General features: G+C 48.2%; 1 protein-coding gene across 4 annotated transcripts in view; it reads left to right on the top strand.

Moving 5' to 3' along the window:
* WDR93 (WD repeat domain 93) overlaps positions 1-20,105 on the top strand; it is a 50,222-nt gene extending 30,117 nt beyond the window's left edge. For 2 of the 4 annotated variants that reach the window (XM_059915384.1, XM_059915382.1), the window contains 9 exons: positions 2,104-2,275; positions 4,468-4,538; positions 5,117-5,203; positions 6,254-6,373; positions 6,704-6,917; positions 8,759-8,822; positions 10,510-10,666; positions 11,030-11,231; positions 19,761-20,105. In XM_059915384.1, coding sequence (XP_059771367.1) covers positions 2,104-2,275; positions 4,468-4,538; positions 5,117-5,203; positions 6,254-6,373; positions 6,704-6,917; positions 8,759-8,822; positions 10,510-10,666; positions 11,030-11,231; positions 19,761-19,860 — 1,187 coding nt within the window. In that variant the 3' untranslated portion in view covers positions 19,861-20,105. Of the gene's footprint in view, positions 1-2,103; positions 2,276-4,467; positions 4,539-5,116; positions 5,204-6,253; positions 6,374-6,703; positions 6,918-8,758; positions 8,823-10,509; positions 10,667-10,890; positions 11,232-19,760 lie in introns of those variants that run through there. The other 2 variants (XM_059915385.1, XM_059915383.1) reach the window with 2 other exon arrangements.
* The last annotated feature ends 2,765 nt before the right edge of the window (positions 20,106-22,870 follow it).

Below are 22,870 nucleotides of genomic sequence, written 5' to 3'. Positions count from 1 at the left end.
AAAAGACAGATCATTCAGTATAAAACAGGCAGGAGATTATTCAAATGGCCAATAAACATATAAAAAGGTGCTCAACAAAATTAGTTATCAGGAATGCAAATTAAAACCATAATGAGATACCACTCCACACCCACCAGGATGGCTAAGATTAAAAGAGATTAATCATACCAAGTTGGTGAGGATGTGGAATAATCAGACCTCCCATACATTACAGTTAGCAATGAAAGTCAGTACAACCACCTTGGAAAACAGTTTAGCATTATCTGGTAACGTTGAAGATAAGTTATATCTTATGACCCAGCATTTACACTCCTAGGTAGGGCGACCAAGAATATCATTTTGCCTGGGACTAAGGGGTTTCCCGGGATGTGAGGCCTTTGGTGCTAAAACTGGGAAACTCCTGCACAAACCAGAATGAATTGGTCACCCTACTTCTAGGTGTATACCTGATAGGCTTGCAAGTAAATGTGTACAAGGAGGCATGTACAAGAATGATAATAATGACATGATTTCCAATAGCCCCAAACCATGAAACAACTGAAATATCCATCAATAAAAGAACAGATAAATAAACTGTAGTTCACTCAATGGAATATTATACAGCAATGAAAATGAACAAACTACAGCTATACACAACAAAATGGATAAATCTCACAAACAATATTAAGCAAAAGAGGGCACATATAGAGTTAACACTGTGTAATTCCATTGTGTACAGCTCAAAATCAGGCAAAACAAAGCTGTAGTGTTTAGATTCATATTTAGGTAGCAAAAGTAAAATAAATGTCATGAAGTGATTACATAAAAGCCAAGAGAATGGTTGCCGCTCTTCCCAGGGGGTTATGACTGGAGAAGGGCCCTTGGGAAGGTTTTAGGGAGGGGTGATAATCTGTTTCTTGACCTCAGTAGAGACAGATGTTTGCTTTATAATAAATTATTAAGATATATTTTTATGCTCTTTTCTGAATGTGTTATATTTCACGACAAGAAAAAGATTTACTAAATGAAAATAAGCAATGAACAACAAAGAAGATCTATAGTACTGAAATGAAGAGATCTCCCAAGACATTTTGTTAAGTCAAAATGCAAGGGTTCTAGTGTATGACAGCAATTCTCAAACTTTAGCTGGATCAGACTCACTTGGAGGACTTGTTAAAACCCAAATTGCTGGGCCCCACCCACCGAGGTTCTGTTTCAGTAGGTCTGGGGTGGGGCTTGAGAACCTTCATTTCTAACCCTGCCAGATCCCTGCTGATCTGGGACCACATTTTGAGGACTGCTAGTTGATATATGCTATCATTTGTTTATAAAATATATACAAATGTACATGTAATACATATAAAAAATATAATATAATACTGTATATATTATATAACATAATAATAGATTGCCATCTAGAAGGAGCCTCTTTCTAGAAATTTATGCAAGAAACTGATAACAATGGCTGCCTCTGGGGAAGGAGACCTGGGGCACAGTGAGACCTCCTGGGCAACTTGAGGGACCTGGGCACTTTCAGAAGTTCTGAAAGTTGGGCTGTGAACCCAGAAAATAAATCACTTAGTTTTACTGTGGATTTAGGAGCAGATGAAAAAGAAGGAAATGCAAGGTTATTGGGAAGGAGAGTGATAAGAAAAGTGATTGTCAGAGAAAGGAGACTTTTTTAAAGGAAGGTAGTTGGATAAATGTAAGCACAGGAGGAGGCTGGGACTGTCGAATGTAGGTCCGCAGCAGCAGCTGAATAGCACGAGTAATGGCAGATTTGGGGCCTTGCTGAGCTGGGGAGACAGCAACAGTGATCTAAGGCCTCTAGTGACTCGTGAACATGTCCTTGGCCTCTGGAGATTCTGTAGTCTGGAAACAGGAAATGACGGCAGGATGGAGATGGAGAAGTGGGAGGAGGAGAGCAGCTGCCCTTTGCCTGTGCTCCGTGAGCTGGTGGAGTAGGAGAGAGGCTGGGAAGAAGACTGAACACCTGGGCAAAGCAAGAACAGATTTCTGAGGATGAGAGATTCTGCAGGAAACTGGGAAGCATGGAGGAGAAGGGGGAAATCAGCAAGGAGGAAGTCAGATGGTTTGACCCATTCTGGAATATTTTCAACCTAGGTACCACATTTAAAAGCCCCCTGGAAGTCTTTGCAAAGATAGAGGACTGCTGTGGGCTGGGCTCTGGGCAGAATCACTTCATCAAGGGCAGTCAGTGGGAGCAGCAGGCGGCAATCTTCAACGCCACCTTCAAGAAGTACCTGGATGGGGAGTGGGAGGAGGAGCCGCTCAGGTGAGCCATGGAGGGGGCCCAGCCAGAACGCCTCCTCCCTGGGAGCTTCTCCTCTCTGGGCACACGCAGGAATCAACCCAAGGACCTGAATTAATTCAAGGTCTCAAAGCTCTGGATGGTTTGGGGGACTTTTCTGAGAACTTCAGAAAAGTCTTTTGAAAAGTTGTATGGAGGGACTTCCCTGGTGGCGCAGTGGTTAAGAATCCGCCTGCCAATGCAGGGGACACGGGTTCGAGCCCCGGGCTGGGAGGATCCCATATGCCGCGGAGCAACTGAGCCCGTGCACCACAGCTACTGAGCCTGCTCTCTCTAGAGCCGGTAAGCCACAACTACTGAGCTCACACACGTAGAGCCCATGCTCCGCAACAAGAGAAGCCACCACAATGAGAAGCATGCACACCACAACGAAGAATAGCCCCCGCTCACCGCAACTAGAGAAAGCCCGCGCACAGCAACGAAGACCCAACGCAGCCATAAATTAATTAATTAATTAAATTTCTTTTAAAAAGAAAAAATTCCTTAAAAAAAAAGTTGTATGGAGATTGTCTAAATATAGCTCGAACAAAGGCTGATAACATAGATTTTAAAGAAGGCATAGACATCTATGGAGATGAGAAGTAGAGTTTATTTTAGAAATTTTTTTTTTTGGCCGTACCACGTGGCTTGCAGGATCTCAGTTCCTCGACCAGGTATTGAATCCGGGCCACGGCAGTGAAGGCACTGAATCCTAACCACTGGACCACCAGGGAACTCCCTATTTTATAATTTTTTGTGTGATAGCGTCTCCTTAAAAAAATTTGTTTTCCTGATTATCTAGACAGCACAGATGATCCTCAAGAGGGAAATAAAAGTCACCACTATTTTTTTTTTTTTGCAATTGACAAGGAAATTTAGTTATTTCTGAGATATACATTTTAAAGTAATAACTAGAATTATGACTTATAACATTATACCAGAACATATAAGATTTTTAGAAATTTCATGTAATGTCTGAAACATTTATATTAACATATTTCCATACAAATAACCCAATGAAAGTTTAGTATTAGTTGTTTTGTTTGTTTTTTTATACTGCAGGTTCTTATTAGTCATCAATTTTATACACATCAGTGTATACATGTCAATCCCAATCGCCCAATTCAGCACACCACCATCCCCACCCCACCACAGTTTTCCCCCCTTGGTGTTCATATGTCTGTTCTCTACATCTGTGTCTCAACTTCTGCCCTGCAAACCGGCTCATCTGTACCATTTTTCTAGGTTCCACATACATGCATTAATATACGATATTTGTTTTTCTCTTTCTGACTTACTTCACTCTGTATGACAGTCTCTAGATCCATCCACGTCTCAACAAATGAAAGTCACCACTATTAATATTTTTCTCCATTTCCATCCAGTCTTTCTAAATGTAATATATTAATGTGTAATTATTAAAACATTACTTTCTAATCTCGGTCAGCAGGTAGGCCTCAGTGATTGTAAAAACTGAGCCCAAGTCCTTGAAGTATCTGGCGGAGCAGGTTCAGGAACCAGCTCTCCTCACGGCGACTGTGGGTCTCAGGGATGTTCTTGCTTCACATGGGAAGTGAAACCTCTCATCTTGCCGTCAAGTGGGCCTTGAATTTTCTCACTTCACACAAAGTCCCAGGGCTAGGCCCTAACAGAAACTACCTGAGGCCTGAACTGGAACCCAGTAAGGTTCAGTGCTGTGCTGCCCAGCGAGGTATTTAGGAATTTTGCAAGCCAGTCATTAAACCACTGGTAACCGTCCATAGTGGGAGTATTTATACCACAAATAGCTACGAACCCTGTAAATCAGGAAATAGGGTTTTTGGGGTTTTTTTTAAGAGTGCCAACTTATCAGCACACCACTGGTTGTACTGCTCCCAGGATAGGAGCATTTATGCACTTCACCCAAGTCTGGCATTAAGGGATCTTCCCCAAGATCCCTTGGGGAAGGGATCTGCGCACACTGGGTGCTGTTCCTGGCCTGGGAATAACTCCCACCGCTCCACCTGCCCTGCCCTCACCAGGACCAGCACATAGAATGTGATTTGCCTCATGGTCCTGAACTCCTGGGAAGGTCCATCTGAACTACCCATTTCTGGTCTTACTACCAAGACTCTGCCAGCATTTCTCCTTGCCAAGGAGTCTGCCATGGCTCTGACCAGTGTCTCTTTCTTTCCCAGTATGGCCACGTTCCACTTCCTCCTTCCTAGCTGCGTAATTGCAATGCCAGCGGAAGTCAAGAGCCCCCCAGGTAAATGAACGTGAAGCAGGTGGTCACCTTGGGGGAACGCTTGGCGAGCCGTCCTAGGGAAGTTGTGCACAGCACACCCTGCCTGCTGGGACGGAATGAGGTGGAGAGTCGGCTGCCAGCTGCAGCTTAATGGTTTCTGGTTGGACCTGTGGCCCCCGAGCCCAGATCCCCTGATATGGGGGCTGGCACTGTCTTCAGGGAGTGAGCTGCCACAGAGGACGGTGTGCACACACGTCCTGCCAGGCTGCTTCTGGATATGAATTCAGAATTTTGTAGAAAATGTTACTTAAAACACTGACAGCCAAGTGGACATGAATTATCTAGAAGATGTGAAAGCAGCTGAGGGGCAGTTGTGACCATCCTCCCTGCACTCCCTGCACAGGAAGGCGACTTGGCCCTAGGAACAGCCCTCCTGGGGCGGGGGCCCAGCCCCTCATCTGGAAGCTCACCCTTCAGTTGGGTGCTGCCCATTAGAACGAACCATTTCAAACTGACTTCCTCTTGGGCAAATCCCTTCACACAAACCAAAGGCCACCCAGACTCCTTACGTAATGCCCATTTCCTCTCTTCTTTCCCAGGGGTAGCCTGTGTCATTGGCGTACACTGGATTGGGAGTCACAACTTCTTCCTCTATTCACTTAACCGAACGCTGAAGGATAAAGCTGGTACTTTACTGCCGAGATGGGAGTGGCCTAAGCTCAGGGCTCTGAGAACATGTCCTTCTTCAGCTTAGCTGAGAGCACGTGACTGACACAGCAGCGTGGCTTTAGGGGACCAGAGTTGTGCAGGCAGAGTGGGTGGCTTGGCAGCTGTGGTGTGATCCCAAGGCTCTGTCTCTGAACTGTCATGTTTCTTAAAGATGACAGGTCCATAGGGACAGAGCCCCATCAGGTCCACAGGGCTCCTTAGACAACGAAGGTAAAAAGAAGGTGGGCTTGGCACCAGAGGGCCCGTCCCAGCACAACTGTCTGCGAACTGTGTAGTCTCAGGCCAGTCACTTCACACCCCAATCCCGTTTTCTCATCCAAAACAGAAAACTACTCAATTACACCATTGTTATCCACTGCATGCATTTGTTGTGAATAGCAAAATTCAGAGTTTCTGTAAGTGAAAGCTCTTTGAAATTGAAAGGCACTTAGGAAATATGGGTGGTGGTGTTTTTTTACAAACTCATGGAGGCAGTTACATGAGCAAGTTCACTTTTGTGAGAATTCCTTGAAGTACAACACTATGTTGTACTTCAGAGTTATATCTCAGAAGTAAAGTTTAAAAACTCACAAGGGAAGAATTTCTTTCCTTCCATCCCTCTCCCAGGCAACCTGGCTTCTCATCTCAACTTCTGTACTGACCGGGCTTATATGACCTTGGGCAAGTCACTTACTTCTCTGCCTCAGTCTCCTCATCTGTAAGACAGGGGTACTAATAGGACCCACCTCATAGGGTCCTTGTGAGAATTAAATGAAATAATGCATTAAAGTGCCTACCATGCTGTTTAGCACCTACTAAGTACTCATTCAATGTCAGCTGTAGTATAATAATGGTGTAACTTGTTGTTATATATATTATCCTGAGGAAGGAGACAGCATTGCACAGAGAGGAGAGAGATGGTGAGTCCAGACAGGCAGACTAGTCTGGGTCTCATGTTGTCCAGGTGGAGGTGATGGGTGGGGGCGGGGTCCGGGGGGCAGCCTGGTGAGTGGTGTCCTCCCCACTAGACCCTGAGGGCGTGTGGCCCTGTGCTGCACCCATTGCGGTGTCTCAGCTCAGCGGCTGCTACTCCTACCTGGTGCTGGCCTGCGAGGATGGTGTGCTCACACTGTGGGACCTAGCCGAAGGTGAGCCCCACAGCTGCCTAATACCGCCGTCCCTCTGATACACATTTGATGGCTAGAGTCAGTACCTGGCTGCGTTGTAGCTTCCTTCCCTCCGCTCCAGTGCTGACCCTGCCCCCCTCCATGGGTTTGGTTCCCCCAAATACTTAGAAGGGGTCCCCCTGAAGGGGGCTCCCCTCGGACATTGGGGTTTATTGCCTTCACCCTCGGGGGATGCTCATTGCTTGGTTTTGCCCTCACGTCCCTCACACTCTTGCTGGTCATAGACCCTGCGCCCATGGCTGCCTCCCTCTTCCCCCTTTTCTGACCTGCTTGTGCCTTTACTTTCTCCAGGACTCTCTCTTGGGGTCATCGCTCTTCCTGAAAGATGTCTCTGCCAAAGCATTCACTTCCTGAAATACTTCTTAGTCCACAAAGGACAGAACATGTATCCCGAGGGTCCAGTGAAATCCCAAATGAAATGTGTGGTACTGTGTACAGATGCTTCTCTCCATCTGGTGGCAGCCACGGGGACCCAAAGACCCACCCTCAGTGTGCTGGTGGAGAGGTCAGTGGCTTGAGGGCAGGGTGGGTACATGATCTGCCAGACAGATGATGCTATTTAATGGTAAAAACTGACAATCTCTCAGCCTAGAGTCCACTTTCCCTCTAGTCATCACTTTCCCAGTGAGCTTCTCAAGATCACCAATGTCTTTTACATGTGGGGGTGTGTATATATATATATATATATATATATATATATATATATATATATATATATATAAAAATATATATAAATTGTATGATGGCACAAATGACATCTTTCATATCCCACATGACCAGGAAGAGGGTCATTTCTGCCAAAATAGTTTTTTATCAGTTTCTCCAAGGGTCTCTCTCTCTCTCTCTTTTAAATTGTGAACTATTTTATGCAGGCAAATGATCTGTACAATATGTGTGAGGGGGTGTATTTAGCATACATATCGGGGGGGTGGTGAGAACTACACTGTACCCATCACCGAGCTTAAGAAATAGATCATCTCCAATTCAGTTAAGACTCTCTGTGTGCTTCTTCCTGATCACATCCTTCTCTCTCCTCCTCCAAGTTAACCACCTTTTAATTATCTATTGCTACATATAACAAACCACTCCACAACTTAATGGCTTAAGAAAACAGTCAGCGTTTAGTCTCTGATGCAGTCAGTACTATGGGCTGGTCTCGCCTTGGCTCTCACAGGTGCCTTTGGGCAGCTGGCAGCTCGGTTAGGGGTTGGATGTCTAAGCCGGCCTCACTCACGTACCAGGCAGTTGGCAGCTGTTGTCCGGGGCACTCTTCCTTTCGGCCTCTCCTGCAGACCATCTCAGGCTCCGTCACCTGGTAGCCTGAGGGCTCCCAGAAGCCAGCGAGGTTCACTGATGCTTTCCAAGCCTCTGACACTGGACAAAGCATGTCACCTGGCCACACCCACATTTAAGCAGCAGAAAAATAGACTCCACCTTTTTAGTGGGAGTTACTGCCAAATATTATGTCTACTTTTTTTTTTTTTTCAAACTACCACATTGTTTTCTTTTTTTTTTTTATTACTTTATTTATTTTTGGCTGCACTGGGTCTTCATTGCTGTGCGCAGTCTTTCTCTAGTTGCGGTGAGCAGGGGCTACTCTTTGTTGCTGTGCACACGTTCCTCATTGCAGTGGCTTCCCTTGTTGCGGAACACAGGCTCTAGGCGTGTGGGCTCAGGAGTTGTGGCGCGCGGGCTCAGTAGTTGTGGCTCACGGGCTCTAGAGCGCAGGCTCAGTAGTTGTGGTGCACGGGCTTAGTTGCTCCGCAGCATGTGGGATCTTCCTGGACCAGGGATTGAACCCGTGTCCCCTGCACTGGCAGGCAGATTCTTAACCACTGTGCCACCAGGGAAGTCCCTTTTTTCCTTTTTCTTTTTTTTTAAATTTATTTATGTTTTCCTAAATTCATCATTTCTTTGTTTTCCTTTAAGAATTAACCATATCCATATGACTGTATCTCCAAGCAATATATTGTTTAGCTGTGCATATTTTAGGGGACCTGTAAGTGGAATCATATTATGTATATTCTCCAACTTGTTTTTCAATGCTATTTATTCTGTAACTTGCTTTGTGATATTGTTCATGAGAGCCATACATGTTGTATGTAGCTCCAGCTCTTTTATTTTTGTTGCTTTATTGTATCCCATCGTATAATGTAACACAGTTACTTAAGCATTCTCCTACCAATGATTTATTTAGATTGTTCCCAGTTTTCACTGCTGTGAACATCTCTGACATGCCTCCTGATGCTTATAGACAAGAATTTCTCCAGGATATATGCCTAGGAGAGGATAGCAAAACTTGAAAAGTCTTCAAGTCTGGATGTCTGTGTGTCTTGTTTCCTATAGGCCTGTGAAGCACCTGGATGAAGCCATCTGTGCAGTGGCCCCAGTCCAAGCCTTACCTGGCATGGTAGGTTCCTCAGGCCCCTCATTCCTCTTTAGTGAATGTATTCTTTATTCCTTCCAAAAATACTGGGCTGGCCAAAAAGTTCGTTCGGGTTTTTAATCCCACCTTAGGGAAAACCCCGAACGAACTTTTTGGCCAACCCAATATTTGTTGAAGGCCTATCGTGTGCTGGGCACTAGACTAGCTTTGGGCACTGACACGAAGGAGAAAGCACCTGCCCTCGTGGAGCTCACAGTTCAGTTGGGAAGACAGGCGAGCCCCCAAGCACCTGCAATAGAACCTGAGAAAGGCTGTGATATATCATGCAAAGGATACTGTGGAACGGAGAGAGGGGCCTCCTAACTCAGCTTGCAGAGGTCGGTGGGGAGGAAGTGATGGGCAGTGAGCTGAGCCACGGGCACTAAGAGGGCAGCACCATACAGGCGAGAGAACACCGTGTCCCAGGCCGGCAGGAAGTTCAAGGAGCTGCAGGATCAGACTCCTGTGGGGTGTGGAGAGGGAAGAGGCTGGGGGGTGGGGGCAGAGGGGCCCTTGTCTGGGATGGAGCGTGAAGCTTAGAGAGGAGTTGGAGCCAGGGACCTCCAACTGTGTCTAGGGCAGGGCGGCGAGTGGAGTGGCGTTAGTGAGGAGACGGGCCCCACAGCCCAGGGCTGCCTGGGCTGCAGCCAGAGGACAGGGAGGCACTGAGGCTGCTCTCGGCTTGTGGAGCTGATTCTCTAATCCCTACAGGGCCACTGAAGGAAACACAGGCCTGGAGGGAAAGCCTGTGATTCCCTGTGTGGCCCTGCCGGGAGTCAGGGGCCTACAGGACCCCCAGAAGAGGCTCTGAGAGAGTCCAGGGCTGAAAGCGTAGATTCTGTGCTCAGCAGCCGGTTAGCGGTAGTTAAAGCCGTGGGGAGCAGCGCGGCTGGCCAGAGCGAGGAGGTGCGTAGAGAAGAGGTTCCCGGGGGCGCTACCATCACTTACACGGTAAGTCTTCCGGGACAGGGAAAATGAGCTCATGAAGTGATGGACAGGGGCGCCCCAGGAAAACCAGGAGGGGGCTCCTGGCGGCTCAGGGAGAAGGACTGGAAGAAAGCGAGAGCACAGGGTCCTGTGCTGAAGAGAAACCGAGTACTTTGTGGAGACCAGTGTCCATGGCAAGGGGGACAGCAGGGGAGGTCGGGGTGCAGGGAGGGCGAGGAGAGGCTCTCTCAGGCGTCTGAGTGTGTGGCAGCGGGAAGAGGATGTAGGGTCAAGGGGGGTTTTAAAGATGGCGGTGAGTTTAGTATGTTCATCTACAGAGAGGAAAGAGCCCAGGCAGGAGAGAGGCCTCAGCTCCATCCCAGGGCAGGAGCGGCCGTTGGCTTGAACGGTCCCCGAGGAGGTGGGAGGAAAGGGTACGGCACAGATGCAGAACTGAATCCTGGCCGTGTGGAGGGGGAAGTAGCAAGAGAAGCAGGGCCAAGTGGGGAAGGACGGGCCTAGAACAGACACAGCCCTGGGGCCGGCCAGCTGCTGCTGGAGGCTCCATAGGAGCAAACACGCACATTGCTGCTGTCCCCTGAACGGTCTGGCTGGGGCCACAGGCTGGGTGCCAAGAGTGAAAAAATTCTCTGTTCTTTTTTTATTTCTAGCTGCTTTTCTTATTTCACACGGGGGTGAGTGACAGAGTGGAGAAGTCCCCATTCACCATCTCTTTGCTCCCCAGGTGCTGATCTTTTCCAGCAATGGCTCTGTGCACCTCATGGATGTGGCCAAGCCGCAGATCGTCTGCGCCTTTGCTCCCCCAAGGTCCTACCACCTGGCGGTCCCCTGGAAGCCAGTGTTTGGCGTGTCTTTACACCACCCGTGTTTCCTGCTCCGAGGTACGGAAGGGGGATCGTGAGGGCTGCTGCCCAGACCTGTGGCCTGCTGACCGTTTCCCTGAATTTCTCAGTCCTCTCAGAAAGCATAGGGTGACCCCACCCAGTCTCCTCCCCACGCCTCATCCCATCCACCACAGGCCAGCAGGACACCACCACTGAGTCCTCACTTGGCACTTAGATAAAATGCCAGACAAGGTCTCCTCTCTGTACCCCTGCTCCTCCAGATCAAGTGAGCCCCTCACAGCTCAACCCCAGTGACCCCGGCTTTGTAAGCAGAGAGCGGCCCCTCATGCCCGCCGGGACTACAAGGCCACAGAGAAAGGGATCACTGTAACAGAACGAGGTGTTCCTGTTTCGTCCCAGGAGACCATCCAGATGAAATTGGATCTGCCAGCCAAGCCGAGGACATCCCAAATTCTATTTTCTATTTTAATTTCGAGGCCTACCCACTCCTGGAACAAATCTCAAGAAATTGCACCATTCCTCAAGCTAATGTGTTGGATGACACAACTTTCCCCCAGGTGTTGCCCTTGGAGGAAAGATGCGAGAATTTCTTCCAAAAGAGGTAGAGTTCTGGGTCTCTATCTCCTCCCCGCACCCGGGGTTGCCTCTGGACTAAGGAATAGTGGTTTGCTTGATGGTAAGATCCTTTCAGCATTCAAATCTCATTCAGACTGGTAGAAAAGGAGTAATGAATTCAGGCTGGTAAGAAAAGAAGGGCTGCAAGTTGGTATTTTCTTCCTGTCAAGACTGTCTTTTCTTTTCGCTTTCTCAATTTTTTTTTTTTTAAGTATATTTGGATTATCAGACACAGTCATCTAAGACAGGGGTTGGCAAACTACAGCCAAATTTGGCCCACTGCCTGTTTTTGTAAATAAAGTTTCACTGGAACACATCACACCCACTGCTTTATGGCTCATCTACTTATGTAAGTGCTACAACAGCAGAGTTGAACAGCTGCAACAGAGACCCTATGACCCATAAAGCCTAAATCATTTACTATCTGGCCCTTTATAGAAGATGTTTGCCAGCCCCTAGTCTAAGACCCCTTTCCTCTCTCCGTCATCCAGATAAACGATTATGTGATACATCTTTCCTCTTCCCCTTTCTGTAAACCCCAGCCTCACAGGGACTCTGCTTGTGTTCCTTCCTCCTATAAAAGCATCATTAATGGTACTCAGTCCATTCTGGGGAAGCAAGGGTCTCTTCCAATCCATCCACAACAAACTTCTAGGGGTTTTCAAATTCTTGTTGACAATTTCTGCCATGATCTGACCATACCTGTCAGGTGGAAGAGGGTTGTCAGTGGAGCCGTGGACTCTCACACCACCTGCCACTACAGAGCTGGGGGGCTTTGGTGGGCTCTGCCTGCCAGGGTCTCAGTGTCCCTCGAGGAACGAAGTGAAATGGCTAAGATACTCAGATTTGAGGGTTTTTTTGGTTGCGCTGGGTCTTAGTTGCGGCAAGTGGGCTCTGTAGTTGCAGCTCGCTGGCTCCTTAGTTGTGGCTCACTGGCTCCTTAGTTGCGGCATGCAGGCTCCTTAGTTGTGTCATGCAAACTCTTAGTTGCAGCATGCACGTGGGATCTAGTTCCCTGACCGGGGATTGAACCTGGGCCCCCTGCATTGGGAGCGCAGAGTCTTATCCATTGCACCACCAGGGAAGTCCCAGATTTGAGTTATGACTCTATCACTTACTAACTGGGGGAGACGTTGGGTGAGTTACTTAGCCTCTGAAGGCCTCAGTTCCCTTAGTCATTCAAAAATATTTATTGAGCACCTACTATGTGCCAGACTGTGTTCTGAACATTTTGATGATGCCTGTTCTCCAGGCTTCGTAGGTATTCAGTGAGAAAATACATGTAAAGTGCTAGGCACAGGGTGGTGGCTCAGTAAATGGTAGGTACAAAAATGGTGATGGGTCCCCTCTGAGTTCAAGTTCATGCCTGGGAGGATTGTACATATCACCACGAGGGGGCACCACAGCTCTCCTCCGTGACTGCATTAACCGCCGCATTCAGTTCCTCCCTGGGTTGCGATGTGTTGCTCAGGCGGCTTCCAGTACCTCATGGGGGGAAGCATGCCCACCCACCAGGAGGGGAATATGGTCCATGGGTCTTGGGGGAGGAGGACAGTGAAGAAGGGGTCAGTTGACATTTCCCCTGATTAAAGATTTACCAAGAATGCTCAGCTATCCCTCACCTGGAAGTTTCTTATTTTGACCCTTGATGACTTGACTTGTCCTTAGGAGATGCAGCTGAAGAATTTAAGGGTCAAGTATTATGATGTCTACAACTTACTTTCAAGTGGTCTAAGAACACATTTGTAGAGAGAGACAGAAAGAAAGAGAAAATGTTAACAACTGCTGAAACCCAGGAAAATATTTATAGAGAGAGAGAGAAAGAGAGGGAGAGGAAATGCTAACTGGTGAGTCTAGGTGAAGGCTCGTTGTACTACTTGCAGCTTTTCTATAGGTCTGAAATTTTTCTAAATAAAAGATGGAGAGAGATTATATTATTTACAGTAGAATCCTGATTTTGAGTAAAAGAGAGAAGACTAGAAATGTACACACCACTAGTAACAGTAGTTATATTTGGGTAATGAAGGATGTGTGATTTTTTTCTTTGTTTTTCCTCTTTGTGGCTTTTCTATCAAACATGTGCACGATTTTGGAAAATTTCAAATACTGGTTTTAAAAAAAGTCAAGAGTGTGAGGTTAGGTCATGGCTGTAGTGGGGCCGTTCTCCTGGGTTGGAGGTCATGGTGTGGAGCTTTCTGGTACTCTTGTTTGATGAGGCTCAGAGAACTTGTTTAATGAGCGTGTTCCCATTTCTGTCCTTTCTGTGGAACCCCTTCCTTTTACTGGCCTAGGAAGGGTGAGCCTCTCCTCTTCACCCAAAAGCCAACTGGCTGCCCTCCTCTTGGGAATGGACCACAGGCCAGCAGCTCCAGCTCTGGGCAGCTTACCTCCTGGCTGGCAGCCGAGGGCCCAAGCAACTCAGGACATTCAGCCCCTAACTGACATTTCCCGCCCTCAACCAGGGTGCCAGGTGGACGTTACCACTCAGACACCTGCTGAACTCTGCTTATTAGCCCAATAAGGTTGCTTCACATGTAGAACTACTACCATAACAGAGTAATTCCCCACTGTAAAAAATGTTATTCATTATTTCTGAAATATATATATATATATATATGCACTTGTAAAATTTGGGAAACAGGACAATACAAAGAAGAAAATTTAAATAACCCACAACCCATCATCCCAAATCCCAGCACTGCCATTAATGTGTTAGTACATTTCCTTAAGGTTTTATCCTTAGCATTTTTACTAAATTGAGATCGTGTTCACTTTTTTAATCTGGCTTTATGTCACTCCAGAATACAACTTAATGACTTTTTAATTTTAAGAAAAACTTCCTTGTCACAGTGGTTTTTAACGACTATGTAATTTCCGTGGGAAAGGTGTCTATAATATCCTTCCCCACCCCGCTATGGTTGGGTCTGCTCTCATGAGAAGACAGTCCGTCTGCCCTGACCCCCTCCAGTCTCTGGAACCCCAGAGACCTATCCTGGCCCCCAGTGGGAATTGGGAGGGATTCCTCCAGTTCCCCCTTCCCAACCGTCTCTCTTCCCTGTCAACACAGCTTAGCCCCTAGGTCCCACACCCCAACCCCTCACCGGGAGAGACCCCAGAGGCTGGGTGGGGTGAAGGGGACTGCCTCCCAGGGAACCTTCTGCAGGGAAGAGGGCTGGAGTCAGCAGGGCTGACCAGGTGGGGCGCCGAGGGCCAGGGACAAGACGGGCAGTGGGAGCTTGGGGAAGGGAAGAGCTCAGGGAAGTGCTCCCTGGCTCCGAGGACCCAGCAGGAGCCGGGAGGGGCTGCACTGTGTGGGTGGGGCAGGCCTAGCTTGAAGGGACATTTACTTGGGCCTGATCACAGTATTCAAATCATATTCCTCACGGCAACCCATTTTCTGAATTGGGTCCCAGAGATAAATTAGGAAACACTGATTTAAAGAAGGCTCTTCCTGTTCTGCTTGCTCTGAGGTCTGACACCTGGGGCTTTTCCAAAGAGTACCCCGCCTCCAACATTTTATTATGTTAAATATACAGCAGCTTTGAAAAAAGTCAGTAAACATCCACATACCCACAACCTAGATTCTGTCATTAACATTTTACTATCGTTTCTCACACATAACCATATATGTCCGAGGATTTTAATCTTATCTTTTTTTTTTTTTTTCTCTATTTACTCCTTGTGTCTGAAACAGTTTCCATTGGCCCTAAAACTAGGTGAAACTTTAAGGCAATGGATTCAGAGTTTCAAACTCGCGATAGTCTGTCCAAACTGTTTTCGCAAAACCTGCACTTGGGACTTTTATAAATAGCCAGTGTGAAGGAGCCTGCCTTTAGGACTTTGAAAGGAGCCCAGATAGTACCCAATGTGCCCCCAACCCCACCCCCTCCGCAGGCCTAGCTTCTGCTCCCATCCAGCCTGGGCCTCCAGGGCACCATTTCCATCTGGCTCCACTCCCTGTTGTAGTATCTGCCATCTCGGCTGGGTCAGACTTTTGATCACAAGACAGAAATTTCAGGACACAGGAAGCTGACAGAAACAAAATGCCTCTCTCTCTCCCTCTCTCTCTCTCTCTCTCTCTCTCTCTCTCTCTCCCTCCCCCACCCCCCCGCCCCCTTTGTTCCCTATGGCCAAGCAGAAGGTGGGCTTCTGGGCTGACCCAACAGTCCCAGCTCCACAGGGCACACGCCCCCTTGGCGAGGGGGTCGGCAGGCCCTGTATGGACACCAGGTGACATTTCCCTTGAGGGTGGAGGAGGAATACCCTCCCACCCCACCCCACCCCCGTTTTTACTATCCCTGGGAGGGAAATTGTGGGCCTATCCTAACCTTCCTTTGCCTTTCTTGAGAAACAAAGGGACGTATCCCTGGAAAATTATTTATAGACTCATAGATCCCAAATGTGCATGCCATCAGGCTATTGGAATTCAGAGGTTTTGTGGGAGGCCTTACAGATGTTCCACCTCCTCTCCCATTTTGCAGATGCACAGTCCATCTTTTTGGAAGATGTATGCACACACATTGCTTCAAAACAATAGACAGCAGTCACATTTGTTGTGCCATCATGGGAAGGAAAACCCTTTCCTTGCTGATGGTGGAGGGAGGTTGTCTCAGTCTCCAGAGAGGGCTTTCCCCAGGGGGCACCTGACAGTCAGTGCCCAGCCTCACGTGAACAGGCATCCTCCCCTGTCCCTCCTCACCGCTGAGCACTGACTGCCAACGGGAAGCACACGGGAGATGTGCCGGTACCACGTGGCAGGCGGCTCCCACCACCCCTGCCCTGGCCGTTGGTGGATAACCTCACCTCCCACTTCCCAGAGCATGCCAGTTCCTTGGCTGCCCTCTCATCTGGGTCTCCTGGGTCACCCCCTACCCCCTGTCTCCCTCCTGATGCAGAGAAAGAGGCATCCTGCTCATACCCAAGGCCATCTCCTCCCCCAGGACACCCAGACCTTACTGTCCATCTGGTTGGTGACCTCTTCCCCTCCACTGTCCTAATCACAGGCATGTGTCCCGACCACATTCCCATGTTAGAAAACAAGCAAGCGCCTTCCCAGCTCTGCAGCCGCCTTATTTCTCCTCCACCCAGAGCACGGCTCCCAGCGATCAGTCCACACCCAACTCCTGTGTCCTCTTCTCCCATCTGCGCCCCAGCCCACTGCAGACTCATCATGGGTGTCACTCTGGCCCCACTTTCCCAGACAACATCCTCAACCAGTCATTTTTGTGAGTTTTTCCTAATATTTCTGTAGGGTAAATTAGAGGTGGACTTTCAGAGTTACGGGGTAGGCATGTTTGAACTGGGATAGTTGTACCCACCAGCCCTCCAGAGATGGTGGATTCATTCTGCATCCTCACCCCTTCCCCATACTGGCCAAGATATGAGGGATAAAAATTGATAGCTCATTACTATTTTAATTTGGAAATTAACAAGGTTGAGCATCTTTGTGTTACATCTATTGTATGTTTCTCTCTCTCCTTCTGTGACCCCACCTGGGTCTTTTTCTTACGGGTGAGTTCATTTTCTTTTGATTTTAAGAGTTCTTTGTTAATATGTTGTGAATAATTTTTCCTGCTTTGTCTTTGGATAGGAGTAATTTTGGTTGCTTGTTTAGCCAAATAGAAGTTTGGTACTTTTCCATCTTCTCCCTTAGGCTTTGCTGAGGGGCGGTTGTAAAGAGCCTCAAATTCAGGGTGCAAGTCTGCAATGCGATGGGGGGTAGACGAGGGCCTCTAGCTGTGTGACGGGTCAGACCTCAGTGCCCTCATATGTAAAACAGTGACAGTCCTATCTCCTCATAGGACATTGCCTGGCACATTCAGTAAAGGTTAGCCATTATTTATTACTAGATCATAGAGAAAGCCCTTCTACACTCCAACATTATATTTTAAAAGTCACCCACGTCTTCTCTGAACAGATTAATGACTTTATATTCAGTCCTCCTTTTAAAACTTGCCCTAGTTCCATCTATGCGCTGCCTCCTGGCTGGTCGCTCACTGATTCCACGTTGTCCTGACCCCTCCGCCCAGCAATTTTACTTCCACTTATTTAGCAGCAGCAATAGTATTATTATAATTAACTTTTACTGGAACTCTCCTACACTGTTGGTGGGAATGTAAATTGGTGCAGCCAACAGTTTGGAGGTTCCTCAGAAAACTAAAAATAGAATTACCATATGATCCAGCAGTTCCACTCCTGGGCATATGTCTGGACAAAACTATAGTTCAAAATGATACATGCACCCCTATGTTCATAGCAGCACTATTCACAATAGCCAAGACATGGAAACCACCTAAATGTCCATCGATAGATGAATGGATAAAGAAGATGTGGTACCTAAATACAATGGAATACTACTCAGTCATAAAAAAGAATGAAATAATGCCATTTGCAGCAACGTGGATGCAACTAGAGATTATCACACTAAGTGAAGTAAGTCAGAAAGAGAAAGACAAATACCATATGATATTACTTATATGTGGAATCTAAAATATGACACAAATGAACCTACCTATGAAACAGAAACAGAATCACGGACACAGAGAACAGATTGGTGGTTGCCAAGGGGGAGGGGGTTGGGGGAGGGATGGAGTGGGAGGTTGGGGTGAGCAGATGTAAGCTTTTATATATAGAATGGATAAACAGCAAGGTCCTACTATATAGCACAGAGACCTGTATTCAATATCCTATGATAGGGACTTCCCTGGCAGTCCAGTGGGTAAGACTCCGCGCTTCCAATGCATGGGGCCCAGGTTTGATTCCTGCGGGAACTAGATCCCACATGCATGTTGCAACTAAGAAGTCAGCGTTATGCAATTAAGACCCGGGGCAGCCTAAATAAATAAATAAATAAATATTTAAAAAAAATATCCTGTGATAAACCATAATGGAAAATAGTATTTAAAAAAAGAATGTATATATATGTATAACTGATTCACTTTGCTGTACAGCAGTCATTAACACAACATTGTAAATCAACTATACTTCAATTTTAAAAAATGAAAAAAAATTAACCTTTACTGAGCACCTACTGTGTGCCAGGTACTATGCTAAGTACTTTGTGGCATATCTTGTTTCTTACTATGATTATTATCATCCCCACAGTACAGCGAGGAAGACAGAGGTCTAATTGCCCGTCCAGGGTCAGCACCTTATAAGTGAAGGAGCTGGGTTTGCACACAAGCAGTGAGGGGCCAAGGCCGAGTTTCTAACCTGCACACCCTCTGCCTGCCCCCTGCCCATCTGCTCCCCCCCCCAACACACACATATACACACACACACTGCATACTGGAATCTCCAAGTGTCATCAGTAGGGAAAGAGAATGAGGCAGATCTGAGTGCCTCCTGGAAGCAACTGCCAGGATACATTTTCAGTGAAAAAGGCAGACGGCACAACAGTGTGTTGCACACTTCCATTTAAATTTAAAAAAAGATTATATGCATGTCTGTACTTGTGTGTATGAACAGTATTCAAGGATTTATAAGGAGTTGTTAATTACAGTTGCTTTGAGAACAGAAAATAAGGATCTGAGGTGAGAAGTAGATTTAACTGTATACTCACTTGTATCCTTGATTTTTTTTTTTTTAAAGCAAAGCATAGGTTACTTCTTTAAGTTAAAAAAAAAAATGCTTTAATGCACTGTGTATCAGACATCTCCATGTGACTGTCCCATAGGCAGAGCCGCAAAAAACTGCAGTCCTTGTCTTTCCCCACAAAAGTGTCCCTTCTCCCGTTTGCCCTAAGCTTTTAAACATTTTTTAAAACGTCGCTCACTCAGGCACCAGAGGCGGAAAGCTGGCAGCAGCCTGCATCCTCTCCCCAGAATGAAGGCCTCCTCCTGCCTGCTTGCAGTGGCCAGCTCTACGGGCAGAATGAGGGGTGACCCTGGGCTTCTCTGATTCTTCCACACTGACTATGCATTTATTTGTTATTTTTTAAAAACCTATTATTTTTTTTTAAAAAACCTCAACTCAAAAATCTTATCTTCTGCGAGCACTCCCCAGGCAGGGAGTGCTCCTCTCTGCACTTTACCTCTATTGCTCTTAAATGCCTCCTATTACAAATGTTCTTTTCCTCTTGTCCCTCTTACTAAACTGGGGGGAGGGGCGGCTGTTTTAGTCACTTTGATCTTTCCAACACATCCACCAGTGCCGGTCACTAGTAGATGCTCAAGGAATGTTTGTTAAATGTAACTATTGGCATTCGGATGTATTTAACGTTGGTCCTGCAAATGGACTTTTAGTTCGTAAATTCACCATGCCTCCTATAACTGTACATTTCCTAGTTTAGGATGCTAGACCTATATTGTTCCTTCAGTAAAGCTGTTTCGAGCGCCTTCTGTGCACCAGGCTGAGTCCTGAGAACACAGACAGGAAGCAGATGTGTCATTTGGAGAGCTTCTTATATCAGCCCAGGGTGGTCAGGGTCTGCCCTGGGGACCTAGGAGCCCCCGGGGTGGGGGTGGGGGGGACGCAGGGCAAAGTAGGTTCCTCTCATCAACTGTGTGGCCCACAGGTTTCAGAAGCCGGTGAAGAACAAGGTGAAAGAACAGGAGCACTGGACCCGGCTTCAGAGGTATTCCTTGCTTCTCCAAAGAGAGAACCTCAAGAAGTGACAGGGCTGCTGCCCTGGGCTCTCTGAAAAGGTTGGCAGCAGGCAGGCTTTGCCCTGGAATGCTGTGAGGTCAAGAGACACGGTGACAAAGGGCTGCAGCTCAGTAGGCCTAAGGGGCCTAGACTTGCAGTCTGGGACCTCTGCAGAGCCAGCAAGGGGAGAGGCCCAGTTTGGGGGGCCTTCAACCACTAAGCCACTTGGAATCCTCAGGCGGGCAGATGTGTCACCTAAATAAACAGCGATATTGTCTCCAGACTCCAAAGCTGCTGTGGTGTGTAAACTTCATTCCCACCCAGTCCAGACCCCCAGCAGGGCCCAGGCAATGATGTCAGCCAGAGTCCCAGGCCTTGTGAGGACCACTTGCCTCATAGGACCAGGAGCCACTTTGTTCAAATGAGCAAGACGCCCAGTCCACCCCAGCTACTGTGTGGCCTCCTTTTCTCTCCGCCTACTTCTTTTCCCTCTCTTTGCTGTCTCATAACCTTATGGAATCACTTTGGAGAGGCTGAGGCTCAGAGAGGTTGAGTGACTGCCTGAGGTCACACAGGTATGAGAGGCAAAGTAGGGGCAGGTGAGGAGGCAGGCAGGAACTGTGCCACTACTGCCGCTTGCCTTCTGGTCTGGGAACCCTATAGGAGGCTGGGGTACCTAGGGGCACAGGAAGAGGGCGGAGAGGTGCCTTTTTCTTTTCTAGAAACTGCCCTTCCCAGGAAAACTGGGTGGAGTCCCCTGCAGCTCAAGGCCTACATCTGCCTCTCCGAGGACACCGTGTGGTATCTTTGAGAACTGCAAGTGGTTAGTGCCTCCGGCCGTCTCCCAAGACCGCCCACCAAGGCCAAATGCTTGCATTGTTCTGTGACCGCAGCTGCTTTTGTGTCCCCATCCACCTTCTCCCCTGGGTCACACACACTCTTTGTTGGCACGACACCGCCCTCATGGTGCTGATACTGACTATAGCTGAATGTCCCCTGGATGAAGAGGTCCCCGCCTGAGACACTCTGCCCCTTGCCCTCCCCCGGATGGGAATGAAAACACAGCAGCAAAAATAACTTTCTACAACAATCCTTTTCCACAGTAGGCATGGTGGCAGCTCTCTCTGAGATGAGGAAGGAAAACTTAGGATGATAGTCTTGGCCTTACACGCCACCTAAATGTGACAGGGAGCTAACATTTACGGGGCATCTACCGTGGTCTGTGTATTTTTCATATAAGCTTTGTGAAATGTAGATATCATTACCCCCATTTTACATGAGAGGGAAATTGACACACAGGTTACACAGCTTGGAACAGCCTGTATCAAATCCTGATGGACTTTTTCAACAGAAAGTGTCAGAAACCCAACTCAAACTAACTTTAGCAACAAGGGGAATTTGTTGGCTCATGCAGTGTAAAAGTCCAGGCGTAATGCTTTCCATGTGGCTGGACCCCGGTGTTGGATAAGAGCAGGAATCCTTCTCCACCTCTCAGTTTTGACTCCCTTTCCAGGTAGGCCCTCTGCTTGGGCGGCAACATGGCCACCAACAGCACCCACAGTGAGTGTCCCTTTCTCAATGGTTCCAGCAAAGTCCTGAGCCTGCTCCTCACCGGCCTGCATGTGGTCACATCCCTGAACCGCTCACCATGACGACCTTGCCAGCCTGCACACGTGCCCATCCCTGGGGGGGCATGGAGGTCATGGCCACCCAAACTAAGGAAGGGGGAGCTGTCTGGAGAAAAGAAAATGACAGGCTGCAAGGGATGAAGGCAGGAGGGGCGCTGAACAGGCCGAGACAACAAAGGTGCCCTGTCCACCCTTTCCAAAGTCACATGCAGCCAACACCAGGCCACCTCCTCATTTCCTAGTGTGCATGGGGGGAGCGAGGAGGGCTGGGGCATTCACAGGGAGCCTTAGATGCTGGGGCCCACAGAGGGATGAAGGAGAAGGAGCCAGGGCTGGTAAAGTGCCAGAAGATGGGCAGAAGAGGCCCAGGTGGCACTAGGCTGGGGATCCAGGGCACTAGCGCTGGTGCACCACTGGGGCTGTGCCGGTGGCCCCCAAAGAGGTCCTTGCCCACTGGGAAAAAGGGCCCCTTAGAAGCAGCACCAAGAACCTTGGGTCTTCTCAGGGGAGTGTTGGGACTAGGGTGAGGCAAATGAGTGCCTGGGGTACAAAGCTGAGGAGACACTTACCCTCAGCGTTGTGCAAATGCAGGGTCTGCCACTGGGGGAGAGCGGGGGAGTGGACAAAGTGGCCCTGGCCTCGCCCTGGGATGAACAGGGGCTTTGCAGTTAGGGCTCGCTTCCCTCCCCAGCCCTATGCCAGCCTGGTTCTCCAGGTAGGGGGTGTTTCAGAATCCTGGGGCATCCATGTGCCCCTCAGATGGACCTGTTTATTTAGCAACGCATGGCCAACGCACGGCCCTCCTCCAGGTGCACCACCTGCCCACCCACGGCTGAGCCCAGCTCTCCAGCCCTGCTACCAGGACAGTCTAACATCTGCCGATACAGACAACTCATGACCACCAGCCCTTCCCTCCGCCCCTGGGCTCATACGGTGACCCAAGTGCCGTGTCCTTGAATAAATGTCTTGCATGTCGACCAATCAGCTTAGCTGCCCCTCCTTAAAACACTGGCCCATCCAGCATCAGCATCTACACAGTACAGTTGTCTCGGCGGGAGCAACACGTGTGGTCAGCAGGCAGTGGCACGTACCTGCTGGCAACGGCGCTGGTGGTCCATGTGCTTTAGGAGCTTTATTTCACACCCCCAACATGCTCACACACTCGCCTGCCAGGCTAAGGCAAAGACCGGATTTGTCGACTACCACCCACCGTTGTCCCCACCCCAATAGCCGCGTACTAGCTTTGTGAAAAATTCCTTGACCTTTTTCTGTGCTCCAGTGTCCTGATCTGTAAAATAGGTATAAGCACCACCTGCCCGCCTCACCTGTGGCTCTGAGGCTAAAATGACTTGAAATTGCTGCTCCATATATGTCTGTTTCTCCACCATGTGGGTTCTGACCCCTTGGGCTT

The sequence above is a fragment of the Balaenoptera ricei genome, chromosome 2 (assembly GCF_028023285.1).
Source record: "Balaenoptera ricei isolate mBalRic1 chromosome 2, mBalRic1.hap2, whole genome shotgun sequence".
NCBI classification, from domain to species: domain Eukaryota; kingdom Metazoa; phylum Chordata; class Mammalia; order Artiodactyla; family Balaenopteridae; genus Balaenoptera; species Balaenoptera ricei.
Note: the sequence above shows the minus strand (reverse complement) of the source record. Positions and strands in the feature narration are given on the sequence as shown.